This window comes from Lynx canadensis, chromosome F1 (assembly GCF_007474595.2).
Source record: "Lynx canadensis isolate LIC74 chromosome F1, mLynCan4.pri.v2, whole genome shotgun sequence".
NCBI classification, from domain to species: domain Eukaryota; kingdom Metazoa; phylum Chordata; class Mammalia; order Carnivora; family Felidae; genus Lynx; species Lynx canadensis.
In genome coordinates, this window is record NC_044319.2 from 12,208,437 (window position 1) to 12,221,437 (window position 13,001).

The 13,001-nt window shown below is 42.2% G+C and overlaps 2 protein-coding genes across 14 annotated transcripts in view; one reads left to right on the forward strand and one right to left on the reverse strand.

Annotated features, from left to right (window-relative positions):
- The window catches only part of CF1H1orf112 (chromosome F1 C1orf112 homolog), an 82,845-nt gene that overhangs the window by 24,333 nt on the left and 45,511 nt on the right, over nt 1–13,001 (forward strand). For 5 of the 11 annotated variants that reach the window (XR_004343104.1, XR_004343103.1, XM_032591757.1 and 2 more), the window contains 2 exons: nt 2,708–2,913; nt 5,980–6,052. The exons of 1 other annotated variant lie outside the window; for it this stretch is intronic. Coding sequence is in view for 5 of the 10 variants with exons in the window: in XM_032591757.1 (XP_032447648.1) it covers nt 2,749–2,913; nt 5,980–6,052 (238 nt within the window). In the remaining 5 variants the exon portion in view is untranslated. Of the gene's footprint in view, nt 1–2,707; nt 2,914–5,976; nt 6,053–10,172; nt 10,301–10,522; nt 10,612–10,930; nt 11,001–12,860; nt 12,901–13,001 lie in introns of those variants that run through there. 5 more of the 11 variants (XM_030303486.2, XM_030303487.1, XM_030303483.2 and 2 more) reach the window with 5 other exon arrangements.
- METTL18 (methyltransferase like 18) lies at nt 7,238–10,101 on the reverse strand. Of its 3 annotated transcripts, none has more exons than XM_030303506.2 (2): nt 9,985–10,101; nt 7,238–8,607 (listed from the first exon to the last, which is right to left on the reverse strand). In XM_030303506.2, the coding sequence occupies exon 2, from the start codon at nt 8,395–8,397 to the stop codon at nt 7,291–7,293; it is 1,107 nt and encodes a 368-aa protein (XP_030159366.1). In that variant the 5' UTR covers nt 8,398–8,607; nt 9,985–10,101; the 3' UTR covers nt 7,238–7,290. The 3 variants fall into 3 exon arrangements, with proteins under 3 accessions (XP_030159366.1, XP_032447652.1, XP_030159367.1); XM_032591761.1 differs by having other exon boundaries at nt 9,560–10,027; XM_030303507.1 differs by lacking the exon at nt 9,985–10,101 and adding an exon at nt 9,875–9,898.

The following is a 13,001-nucleotide window of genomic DNA, read 5'->3' on the forward strand; positions in this document are numbered from 1 at the left end:
TCCCAAGCAGGCTCCAGGCTCTGAGCTGTCAGCACAGGGCCCGACGCAGGGCTTGAACTCACGGACCGCGATATCATGACCTGAGCTGGAGTCGGACGCTTAACCGACTGAGCCACCCAGGCGCCCCTGAGAGTGCCGGAACTTTAAACCAGACGGGACAACAGGCATAACCCAGGACTGCTTCAAGCATCCTGGGATGTATGGTCATTCTATGTATAAAGCTCAGCAGTGTAGTCCCATAAACCAACACTGGCTAGGATGAAATGCTGTGGCCACTGTAAGGTCATTTGGGCTGGCATTCAATGCTTCTCATTGGCTTCTTACTTTAGTCCCACAACCCAACCCTGTCCCTTGACTGGCTCCTCTGCCATGAGTCATCAGCAATTTCTCCTCTAGTCATTCATTTAAAAGTTCAACTACTGAGCAAATTCCAGGCAACTCTTGACTCCCTGATTGAACTTTTTCCTTGACTTCCGCCATCTTACCTTTTCCAGAACTCTTTCTGCTACTCTAAATTTTAATTCATATAATTCCCTGTTTGTCTCACTATCATTCTTAATTTCTCCCCTCTCCTTCCTACCTTCCCTGGCTTTGTTTGCTTTTTTGCTTGCCTGCTGTCGTACATCTCTCTTCTTCTGAGTCTTGAGTCCAAAGCTACCAGTTATCTAGATTGTTCTGTTTCCTGTTAGTTCATCTCTGATCCCTCATTAATTAAATTTGACAAAGTCCCTTAATTAACAAAGGAAATGCACAAGTCACAGTAAAAGAGGTACACAGAAGTCAAATATATTTGGGGATTTGTCTCTTCATTGCATCACTTCTATAAAGATCCAGGAGAAATGGGGTGTAACTGGAAGTGTGTTCAGTTACTACACGACATGCAACTTTTCTTCCAAGCATTGCATTTCTTTAACAGGAATTATTAAAGACACAAATTGTCTTCTCTGTACAAAGTAAGTACTTGGTGAATTCTTGTTGGAATGAGAACACATTAAGGCTTTAGAGTAGGGCAGAATGCTCTGTGATTTGCAAGTGTTGGAGAAAATTCAACATGAAGGGGTTGGCACCCAGGAGGGGCCAATTCTTCCTCTTGCTAAAATATTTCCAAGAGATAGAAAACTTGTGCATACGTGTTTATATATGACCAAATAGTGGGCCCATTCAGGATGTCTTTTTAAACCATTTTGGGTAAACTAATTTTTATTCCGGCTTTCACATTTGGCTTTGTCATTTATTTTAAGCAATTGAGTAAAATGTCTATGTGATAAAATGGATGACAGCAAAGTAAAATTACTCGAGCCATGAAAATCTCTAATGATTTTCACTTTAACTAAGGTTATTTCTCTTTATGCTAAACTACAGGACTGCAGAGATAGGGAAGGAGAATTTCTAATGTTGGGAGGTCACAGAATATGATCTTTTTCCCACTCTGGAAAAATAAAAAATAATCGCAAAGTGAAGAGAGTGGTGGCTTAATGTTTAAAATACAGGTTTGAACATATTTCCTGTTAAAGGAACTAAAATTGAGAGCATTAGAAACATCTGTGCCACTCTTCCTAGAAAATGTTTCTCTGGGGTAGTTTCCTTAGAACAGAGAATCTTTCTGGTTCTTATTGTAAAAACTCCTGGAGAAGCTTGAAAACAGCAAAGGAAACAGGAAACACAGTTCAATTTGTGGAAAGCTCTGGAGAGAAAAGCAAATCACTGAAAATGCGACTCCCTCTGAAGATTCTTAAAACACAGAGGCTGGATAATAAAAAAAGCTGGCATAGAGATGGGTTAATGAGAATGTGGTGTGCCAGTGACCAATTGGGTATGGTTTGAGTTTGTAGGCTTTATTCTAACTTTTCACACAAATTCTCCCCTAAAAAATGCCCCCTACCCCAAACAGTCTTCTTCATGCTATTAAAAACAAGTTCAGGGGCGCCTGGGTGGCTCAGTTGGTTGAGCGTCCGACTTCGGCTCAGGTCATGATCTCACGGTCCGTGGTTTCGAGCCCCGCGTCGGGCTCTGTGCTGACGGCTCAGAGCCTGGAGCCTGCTTCGGATTCTGTGTCTCCCTCTCTCTCTCTGACCCTCCCCCATTCATGCTCTGTCCCTCTCTATCTCAAAAATAAATAAACATTAAAAAAAAAAAAAAAACAAGTTCAGAATCAAGTTGATAGAGATCCACCAGAAGTTATTTAGGCTAGGCTAGCAGAGACCTAGAAGAATTTTGAGTTCTAGACATTTTAGACACAAATAAAGAATCTGAATGAGCCAAGACCTTTCCTGCCTCAGATTTCCACGAGCAGAATGAGGATAATATTTTTTTCTATGTATCTCTTTGACTGAGTAAATTTCTCAGAGCGGTGAGTTTATTGTCACATTCTAAGGCATATTGACCTGTCCTTTGTAGCCTCAGATTGAGAGATGGCTGAACGATGAATGTCTGTTACACTGGGAGCAGGAGTTGGCCCTCGCTGGTGGCAGCCTGTTGGAGATGTCAGAGTGGGCTGAGGAAATTGCTAGACCTATACGTGTCCTTTATGGCTAGCTGGAGATGTTAGGTTTCCAGAATTGTGCGCCAGGGCAATAGGGACGGGTTTCAGTAGCCACCTGACTGCAGTGCCCCCTCGATGATCAGCGCTACAGTGTCCAGTGTCCAGGGGGAAGTCACATGGGAATACTTGTCTCTGTAGCTCTAACCACCGGTTCAAATATTTCAGATTCTGAGCAAGGGCCGAAAGCCATCTGTGCCGCTGTGGAAATGGAGCTAAGGATCCAGGCATGTCTGAGAAATGGGAAATTTAAAGGCAGACACAGATTATGTGGGGCTGAGTTTTTAGAAACAACTGCACAAAATGTATTTTTCTTCATCCTTAAAGATCTGCAGTGCCAAAGCGTCCGAAGACAGGAACTTAGAAACTGCAAGGTGAGGGGGTGAGGGGTGAAGGGAGAAAATGGAGGTTGGAATGCTCAGTGCAAGGTCTGGAATTTACTTGTTTCTCCAAGTTCTGAACTGGGATTTGTAAACTATAAAGGCACAAACCCAGTTAAAAAAAAACAACAACAACAACAACAACAACAACAAGAACAAGGCCTCATATTTGAGAAAACAGGATGACTAAATATTATGAGAATTTTTCAAAATAATAATTTCCGTTTATACAGGGAACCATTTGGAAGGAACCACGATAAGTGCTCAATATTAACTATTACTTTTAAAAAGAACTCTGTTAGGGAGACACTATTATAAACCCTGCTTTACAGATGAGGAAACTGAATTTTAACCCAAGGTATTGGACTCCAAGACTCATTGTCTTAATATATATGCCTCTTTGGATGATTAAGTTAAACTATTTAGATTAGAAAGCTTATTATGCATCCTTCTCCTGAATTAGTAGCCGCAATTTATATCTTAAGTCTTTTTTGTTGTGATATTTATGGTAATGGTACCCCAGGCACAAGTATCTACCACCTGTCTTCTCCGTCACTACACGTGTGCATTGACCTGATAAGATAAAAATTATTTATGACTTTCTTCATTATTGTTTTATATACATACATATGTGTGTGTGTGTATGATTACATATACATAGGGATTTATGTAAATCTGATTTATTTATTTACATTCAAGTTAGTTAACATGTAGTATAGTATTGGTTTCAGGATTAGAACCGCTTACATATAGGATTCATCTCTTACATATGACACCCAGTGCTCATCCTTAATGCCCTCCTTAATGCCCATCACCCATCTAGCCCATTCCCCCCCCCAACACCCTTCCAGCAACCCTGTTTGTTCTCTGTATTTGAGAGCCTCTTAATTTTTTTTTTCTCTTAACATTTATTTATTTTTGAGACAGAGCATGAATGGGGGAGCGTCAGAGAGAGAGGGAGACACAGAATCCTAAACAGGCTCCAGGCTCTGAGCTGTCAGCACAGAGCCCGAAGCGGGGCTTGAACTCACGGACCGTGAGATCACGACCTGAGCCGAAGTCGGACGCTCAACCAACTGAGCCACCCAGGCGCCCCAGAGAGTCTCTTAATTTTTAATGATGTGTGTAAATACGCTTAACTATGACTTCTGGTTCAGGATAATAAAAGGGTGCTAAGGAACATTTGTGATGAAAAGCAGGCATTGGGAAGGTTAAGAGCACTGGGTTGGTGAAAAGAGAAAAGCTTTGAAGAAGATTTCAGTTACAGGGCACCTGGGTGGCTTAGTCAGTTGAGTGACCAACTCTTGATTTCTGCTTGGGTCATGATCTCAGGGATGTGAGATCGAGCTCCTGGTCGGGCTCTGTGCTGAGCATGGAGCCTGCTTCAGATTCTCTCTCTCCTTCTCTCTCTGCCCCTCCCCTGCTTGTGCTCTCTCTAGCTCTTTCAAAAAAAAAAAAATAAATAAAAGATTTCAGTTAAGATTCTGGCTCAAGGTGAGGAATGATTGGGATCAAATCACCTATTTCCTTGAGTCTCAATTCCTTTATAAAATGCAGATAGTAATTATAACCTAATTCAGGGATGTTATGAATATGAAGTGTTAGTCTATGTAAAGTTCTTCAGCCCAGCATATAGTAAATGCTGAAAACTATTTGCTATTGTGATCTTACCAAACTGGGGATGATAATATACTTCACAAGGTTATATGAAGCAAGATGGTATATAAAGTGCCTACCTGATGTCTGGTAAATATCACGTTTCATTGAGTCCAAGTTGTAGTTTTATTTTAGGTACAGCCAAGGGAAAAAAAAAACACTTATGGTATAGTTATAGATAGGAAGGCAAATCCCAACTTCCGGAATGTTGAATGTGAAAATTTTCACACTAAGACCAAAATGTGTTTGTCTCTTCTTTCCTATTTAACTAGTAAGGAGACCATGCTCCCCAGAATCTGGGGTTTTCCTTTGCTAGTCTTTTTCCCTCGGGTCTCCTACTTGTTTGGCTATACGGGGTTAATCATAAGCATTACAAGTTTTTTTTAAACACTATTTAACAACAAAAAGGAAAAAAAAGGAACACACTATGGATGCACGCAATAGCCTGCATGAATCTATAGAATATTATATTGACTGAAATAAAGCCAATTCTGAGAGGTTACATACTGTAGTTCTATTTGTGTGACAGTCTTTAAATGACAAGTTACAGAGATGGAGAACAGGTCAGTGGTTTCAAGAAGTTTAAGGAAGGAACCAGAGAGGAAAGTGGGTGTGGCTTAAAAAGGGCAACGGAAGGAATCTCTGTGGTGATGATACTCTTTTATGTCTTGACAGGATCAATGTCAATTTTCTAGTTTCGATATTGTACTATAGTTTTGCAAGATGTTACCATTGGGAGAAAATGGGGGAACAGGTGAAGGTTCTACGAGATCTCTTTGTATTATTTTTCACATATATTTCTTGCATATGAATGCATAGGTATCAAAATTAAAAAGTTTGATTTTCAAAATCTTGCTTTAACACTGTGATACAGAGATTCAAAGGCCTAATTCTAAGTTCAATATATTTCTTTTTCTTTTAAAAATTTTTTTTCTTAATGTTTATTTATTTATTTTTTTGAGAGAGAGAGAGAGAGAGAGAGAGTGTGAGCAAGGGAGGGGCAGAGAGAGAGGGAGACACAGAATCCAAAGCAGTCTCTGGGCTCTGAGCTGTCAGCACAGAGCCTGACATGGGGCTTGAACCACAAGTTGGAGATCATGACCTGAGCCGAAGTCAGACACCTAACTGACTGAGCGATTCAGGCACCCCCCCCCTTTTTTTTTAATGTTTATTTTTGAGAGAGAGAGCAAGCAAGTGGTGGGGGGAAGGGGTAGAGAGAGAAGGGGACAGAGGATCTGAAGCAGGCTCAGTGCTGACAACAGAGAGCCAGATGCGGGGCTCAAACTCACAAACTGTGAGATCTTGACCTTGACCTGCGCTAAAGTCAGACACTTAACCAACTGAGCCACCCAGGTGCCCCTCTAAGTTCAATATATTTCAATATTTGTTTTTATGCCTTTTAAGGTTGTAAGATGCTTTTCAAATGCATGGATGTTAGAGCAGCTATCAAGAAAAAGACAAGAGATAACAAAAGTTGGTAAGTGTGTGTGGTGAGGGTTTGTTAGGGACTGTATTGAATTGGTCAATTTGGGGAATTAACAATAGTATGTCTCCCAACCCTGAGCACAGTGTCTTTTCGTTTAGTTAGATCTTGTGTAATTTCTTTAAAAAATGTTTCATTACTATAAGGTCCTTAGTAATATCCCCTCTTTCATCATGGATTTTAATAATTTGAGACTTCTTTTTGTTGATTGGTCTAGCTCAAGATTTATCCGGTGTGTTGATCTTTTCAAAGACCCCACTTTTGGCTTTGTTGATTTTTTCCTATTGTGTTTCTATTCTCTACTTATCTCTGTTCTAATCTTTAGTTCCTTCTTTCTGCCTCTGTTGGGTTTAGTTTGCTCTTCTTTTTGTTTTCTTAAAAATTTTTTTTTGCATTTGTTTTTGAGAGACAGAGACAGAGAACAAGTGGGGGAGGGGCAGAGACAGACGGAGACAGAATTCAAAGCAGGCTCCAGGCTCCAAGCTGACAGCACAGAGCCCGATGCAGGGCTCCAACTCACAAACCATGAGATGAAGTCGGACGCTTAACCGGCTAAGCCACCCAGGCGCCCCTTCTTTTTCTGTTTTAAGGTGAAAGTTTTGGTCATCAACTTGTGATCTTTTGTCTTTAAAAATTTTTTTTTTTTTAGTTTTCTGTGTCACTTTAATACTACCGTGATTCCCTTTATTTCCTCCACCTTAGTGTGAATTAAACTGCTCAGCATTGTTATTATATGAGATAAATGAATATAAAAACAAAACAAAAACTTCTTCCTAGTTACCTAAGGCCTTCAGTCTCATGTTTAGGTCCACTAGCATTTGGTGATGTGTATGTATGCCCTTAGAATGAAGGGCATGGTGATCTGACCAGGCACTTCATGTAAACAGACACTAATGAAGCCTGGGAAGAAACTCAAACTTGAAATAAGAAGTGTCAGTTTTCTCTGAAAACAAATTTATGTAACGTGAAAGGTGGTAGAAAGGTCAAATAGAATGAAGGTGGGGACAGAAAACTTTCCCACGAAATAACCTCCTAGATCTCATCAAATGCTCGGGACACTATTTCTTGTCTCACTTAGTGACTATAGTTAGTAGATTGCTGGTATATTACTTGGATAAGCAAACAAATATACTTTCAGAAAAAATAATAGCGAAGCAGAAATCAAACATTCAAGACAAGTTTTTGATCATTCTCTTTATTTCACTTAGGACACTCAGTGGATATTAACTGGGTTACTTAAAAGTCATTTCAATTAGGTGTCTCTTTAGTCCTTCTTCAATTATTTCGAGTGTTCTAGTCTCAAATACATTCCTTTCTTCTACAAATTTCTGAAAGAGATGAATCCCTCCACCTACACCAAAATAATGTGCTTTGCTGGCCAAAAGCACCCGTCCGTTTTTATCTAATAATCTGAGGAATGTCTGGTGCAAAGAACCATAGTAATCTGGGTTGTAAATGGTTTCTGAGGTAAGAATGAGATCATATTTTTCAAAGAATTCTTCACTACTTAGTACAAGCTTACAAAACTCAGACCACTCCCCTGAAAAGAACCGGCATTTACATAATTCTTGTGCTACTTTGGATTTCCTGCATCTTTTCACATCTGGTTCGCTGACATCATTTCCTTCTTCTTCCAAAGTAGAGTTAGCCACTACATTAGGTAAGGTTACTTCATCAATCACCATACTGTTGTAATCTTGAAAATGAATTTCTTTGGCCCCTCCCTTGAATGCACTTATACCCAGCAACCCTGCTCCACAGCCAAGATCCAACACTTTTTTCCCAGCAAATTTCACTTGGGCCTTTTTGCAATAAGCCAGCAGGTCAAAGGTACATTCCCAGATTTTTAAGCCTCCTTCATAAACACCTGTAATCAGATCAGAGTGAGAAGAACAACTTTGCGAAACTATGTTTTCTCCAGGGCAGTTCTCTCTCAACAAGACGGTTTTCACTACCGATACGTTAACATGGGGGAGACCTGGTAACCTTTCTATGACTTTATTTTCTAACACTTTCTTGAAATCTTCGGGCACAGCATGCTCCTTGGCAACTCTCATGCAGGGATGTTTTTCACATGGCTCTAAGTTACTTGAACTGTTAGCTGCGCTGAGTGAGTTCTCTGTGTCTTGAGAGGGAGCTGCATTTCCCACTGGCTTATGTTCCAACACATGATCCTGAGGCAAGTCAAACTGTTCGGTAGAACATTTTTTGTCCCTATCTTTTTTACTTTCTGAGACTGAAGACTCTTTGGAGGAATCCAGGGCCAAAACTCCATGTCCAACGGGTGTTAATTCATTTTCCAGATTGTTTTCTATAGTGAAATTAAATTGAAAAGTCATTCTGTCACTAAATGTACACAATCCTTAAATTCAAAGGAAGATTCTTCAGCTTCTGGATAGAACTGATGACACATACATAAACCTGCCTCAATTATTCAATTAGTTTTGCTGTGGGTTAAGTTTTCTTTAGCTGCTTATACACAGTTACAAATATTTAGAGGTGTTTCCAAATGACTTCTTAGAGATCTCTGCTCTTCTTTTGAATTAGGTCTGCAGAAAAAAAAGAAAATTAAAAAGTAAAATGAGGAGTGCCTGGCTGGCTCAGTCCATAGAGCACGTGACTCTTGACATTGGGGTCTTGGGTTCAAGCCACACATAGAGCTTGCTCACTTTAAAATGAACAAACAAAAAGACTAAGAAAAGGTAAAATGCCATATTTCGCTAAAATTTAACATTAAACAGCCCCCTTTCCACCATACAGCTGCTTTTGCTGTAAAAGCTGTGAACGGTGAGGGAGACAAAATGATTTGGAAACACAGGGGTGCCCGGATGGCTCAGTGGTTAAGCATCCAACTTCAGCTCAGGTCATGATTTCACCATGCCTGACATCCAGCCCCGTGTGAGGCTCTGTGCTGACAGCTGGGAGCCTGAAGCCTACTTCGGATTCTGTGTCTCCCTCTCTCTCTGCCCCTCCGCGGCTCGCATGCTGTCTCTCTCATAAATGAATGAATGAATGAATGAATGAATGAATAAATAAATAAATAAATAAATATTTAAAAAGGTTTGAAAACACAGACACAAACCCTTCAGGGTCCAAAAAATGGAGAAGAGAATACCTGTAAAAACTAAAGGACAACAGATCAACAACTAGGGGGGAAAAAAAGTCCAAAATTCTCGGGCAGGAAATGACACGCCTGATTAAGTCTTCCACTTAATCATGACCTTGCCCAAACATGTTTACCTCCTAAGCCGCCAGAATCTCTTCACTTCAGTCTGTAACTGTTTCAAGTAACAGGTCTTCAAGATTTGATTTTGGCAAATGAGCATCCCTTATAAGAACGCGCACAGGGAGGCTCTGGTGTGTGTCAATTCCCCCAAATGACCCCCGCCTACAAACATTTAGCAAGCACCAGCAGCCCTGGGTGTACGGGAGTAGGAGAATTTTGGAGTACTCAGTAAAGATTCGTTTGGTGGTAGAGAAACACAAAGTAAGGGCACTGACCGGAGAGGCCCCTCGAAAGTGGAAGCAACGTACTGAGCCCCCTCACGGTATCTACCGCGCTGGGTACTTTATACACCATCCGCTTCAATTTGGACAACTCCGGCAGGCGGGGGGTCTCTGTCCCCCTTAACACAAGATGTACAAAGTCGGGCTGCCCCGCGAAGCGGGTAAAAAGGTGCCTGTTTCGACCCCACCGCGCCCTGAGGCTTGGATTCATTTCTGGCTGCAGGGCCCACGGCCACCCCCGCCGCAGGTGCGCTGTCTCCACGCCCCCGGGGGACAGACGCCAGCAAATCTGGGGGCTTCCGCCCTCACCTCCCCAAAGCGCCTCAGTGCAACGTTTCCGGCACCGCAGCCCTGAGAACGCTCGCCGCCCAGGAAGGGCCCAGCTCGCGGCGCAGACCCTCGGGACCGAGAGCGGGCACCTGTGAGTCGAGTCCTCCGCGGGCCAGACAAGCCCGGCTCTGTACCCGGCCGGGCGCGGCCCGAGCTCACCGCGGAACGGCAGCAACCCGCCTCCTCTCTATGGTCCTGGTGCCGGCGGAGAGCTCGCAAGGCCCGCCGGGACGGCGGCGGTTTCCGGTCTTGGCGTTGGCGGGACGGGTTTGAAGGCGTGTTCCTGGGCGAAAGATGTCGCAGGAACGCGCGGTCGCGGCGAGCGCCGTCCGGCTGGAAGAGTTAAGTAGCTGGTCGCAGGAGCTATGCCGCCGGGAACTGCCGTCTGTCCTGCCCCGGCTTCTTATATCCTTTGTCACCTCCACCTGGAATGGGGTGTGGGGCAGCCCTTCCAGCCTTTCTCCGGCCTCGTCACGTTCGCCGCCGGGCCGTGTTGTGTTCCTGCGGCCTGAACCCTCTCCTTTCCTCGTCGATTGGAGAGATGAGTGAAGGAGGGGGAGCCCAGGGGACCGGGGCTGCCCAGGCCGAAGGCACGCCTCCCTCCGGCACTGGAAGGGCTCGCAGTGGACCCGATGATTTTGGCAGTGGATGTGGCGGGTTTTTTTCCGGGCGTTTGTGCCTTTGGGTTTTTCTCTGCTCGTCACGTGTAATTAAATGTAAATACCTTTCCTTGGGGTAACCGGGGGAGGGGGGGGGAGGGCAAGTGCTCAGACCTGAGCTGTAAGGTGAGCGCTGACTCCCTAAGAGGTAGATACTCTGACCTCCTGTCTCTCGAATGGATGGGGCATCGGAATACCTTTCCCAGTATTAGGAGAATTAAAAGATGTAGTTCTGCCATGATGCAGAGTTCCAGTCATTAAAAATGTTACTCTTCTTCTCAGAACTCTGTTCCATTATTGCTGGTTAGGAGTTGCTTCCTTTTGTAATTGGCTTTCATCTGCCGGGTTCGAATTAGTTAATGCCTCCCTTGTGCAGGTGCATACTGTTTTGTAGTCGTCCTGCGGTTGTAAATGGCGCCTGGAATCCTAACCCTCCGTGTTGAAAGGTAATCTTTTTTTTTTTTTTTTAACATCTTTGAGCTCACCTTCAACATAAAGCCACACTGAAAAGAAAAAAATGGGCTTCACTTTAGAGAGTCTCAAATAATTTTTTACAACTAAAGCCAAATGTAATGTATTACCGTTACGCAGAAGTCATTCACATAGGCAGTGGCAAAATCCCACTTAGGTACCAAAGATCTTTCTTAGTCATTGTGCATTGCCATCCTCAAGGATGTTGACTTGGGAAATATAGCCATCCTCCCACCCCAGAACATCTACTGGGCACATAACACATACCCCGCCAGGGTGTTATGCTTTGGGGGAACAAAGATAAGGAACACGGCTCCTCTTTTCCCCCTCAGGTTTATGGATGACATCAGTAATTGAAAGTCAACATTCCCACTTGGTTTTGCATCTCAAACTTAATGTTCAAAAGAACCTAAACCTGTTTGTTCTTCCCCCAGTTTTCAACACTTCTTTTTTTTTATTAAAAATTTTTTTTAATGTTTGTTTATTTTTGAGACAGAGAGAGACATAGCATGAATGGGGAGGGTCAGAGAGAGAGGGAGACACAGAATCGGAAGCAGGCTCCGGGCTCCGAGCTGTCAGCACAGAGCCTGATGCAGGGCTTGAACTCATGGACCGTGAGATCATGACCTGAGCCGAAGTCGGATGCTCAACCGACTGAGCCACCCAGGCGCCCCAGTTTTTAACACTTTTCAACAAATGAAAGTTAAGTTTTTAATCTATAGTCCCATCACCCAAACCTAATTATTTTCATGTTTTGCGTTTGACATTTATTTTCCAGTCTTTACTTGCATGTCCAGGTAAGCATAACTTATGTTTAATTTTGGAAGAGGCTAGAACCTTTTGGACCTTTGCTGAAATTTTTCCATAAAACAAATCCAACACTACCGAACTAAAATGAGTTAGGGGGTGCCTGGGTGGCTCAGTCGGTGGAGCATCTGACTCTTGGTTCCAGCTGGGGTCATGATCTTGTGGTTTGTGCATTTGAACCCCACCTCTGGCTCTGCGCTCACAGTGCCTGCTTGGATTCTCTGTCTCCCTCTCTCTCTGTCCCTCCCCTGCTCGCTCTATATCACTCAAAGCAAACGTTGAAGCAAGAAAGATTTAAAATGAGTTATGCCTCATTTTGATTGCTGCGGTAAAATCCATATATGCAAAGTAAGGTGTCAGAAGAATCCATTCTTGTATTAGTGTGATGGGATTATACTTTATTCATTTTTTTTGCTGACATATTCTTTAATTATTATTACGCAGTAAAACATTTCCAACAATTCTTGAGGGTTATAAGTGTACAGTTCATAATGCGATTATTGTTAACTTTTGTAATGAACATAGAGTAATTTTTGGTCACTTATTTGTAAGCATCTGCTGTGTGCAAAAGAATCTCAGACTGATCAGGTTGGTAAGATAGGTCCACAAGTAATATGAAAAGAAGGTAGAACGTGTTGAGTGGCTTTAGACAGGTGCAAATAAAGTGCTGGAGAGGTGCTCAGGAGAAGAAATTTCTTTCCTGTGTTAGAAACCAGAAGCCTATGGATTAGTATAGTATTGTTCCTCATCTGTCAAAGGTATGTCGACTACACGTACTTGGAAAAGACAGTTTTATCCCTGAGCAATTTTGAAAATATTTCCTTGGATATATTCATTATATTGTAGTTTATTTACCTAATAACATTACATTTTTAAGAGCAAAATTAAGCCAGTCTAATTTCAGTTTGAGTCTAATTTCAATTTCTTACTGATCATTGCTTAAACTTCAAGAAGGCTACTTTTTAGATTGATTCTTAGTAGTGAATATTCTATTACTGTGATGCTCGTATCTTCCTTAATTTTTTTACTCTATGTATCAGCATTCTGACAATTGGATCGAGCATATTCGTAAGTAAAATTATCTTAATTGTTTGATTTACCTTGATGTCATTAAGGTCTGAGTCGTATGTATCTCAATAACAGTTTCATATTCCCTTCAAATGTCTTCT

What these genes read in the sequence shown, in the direction of transcription:
- METTL18 (XM_030303506.2), bottom strand. Translation starts at nt 8,397, where the DNA reads ATGACTTTTCAATTTAATTTCACTATAGAAAACAATCTGGAAAATGAA.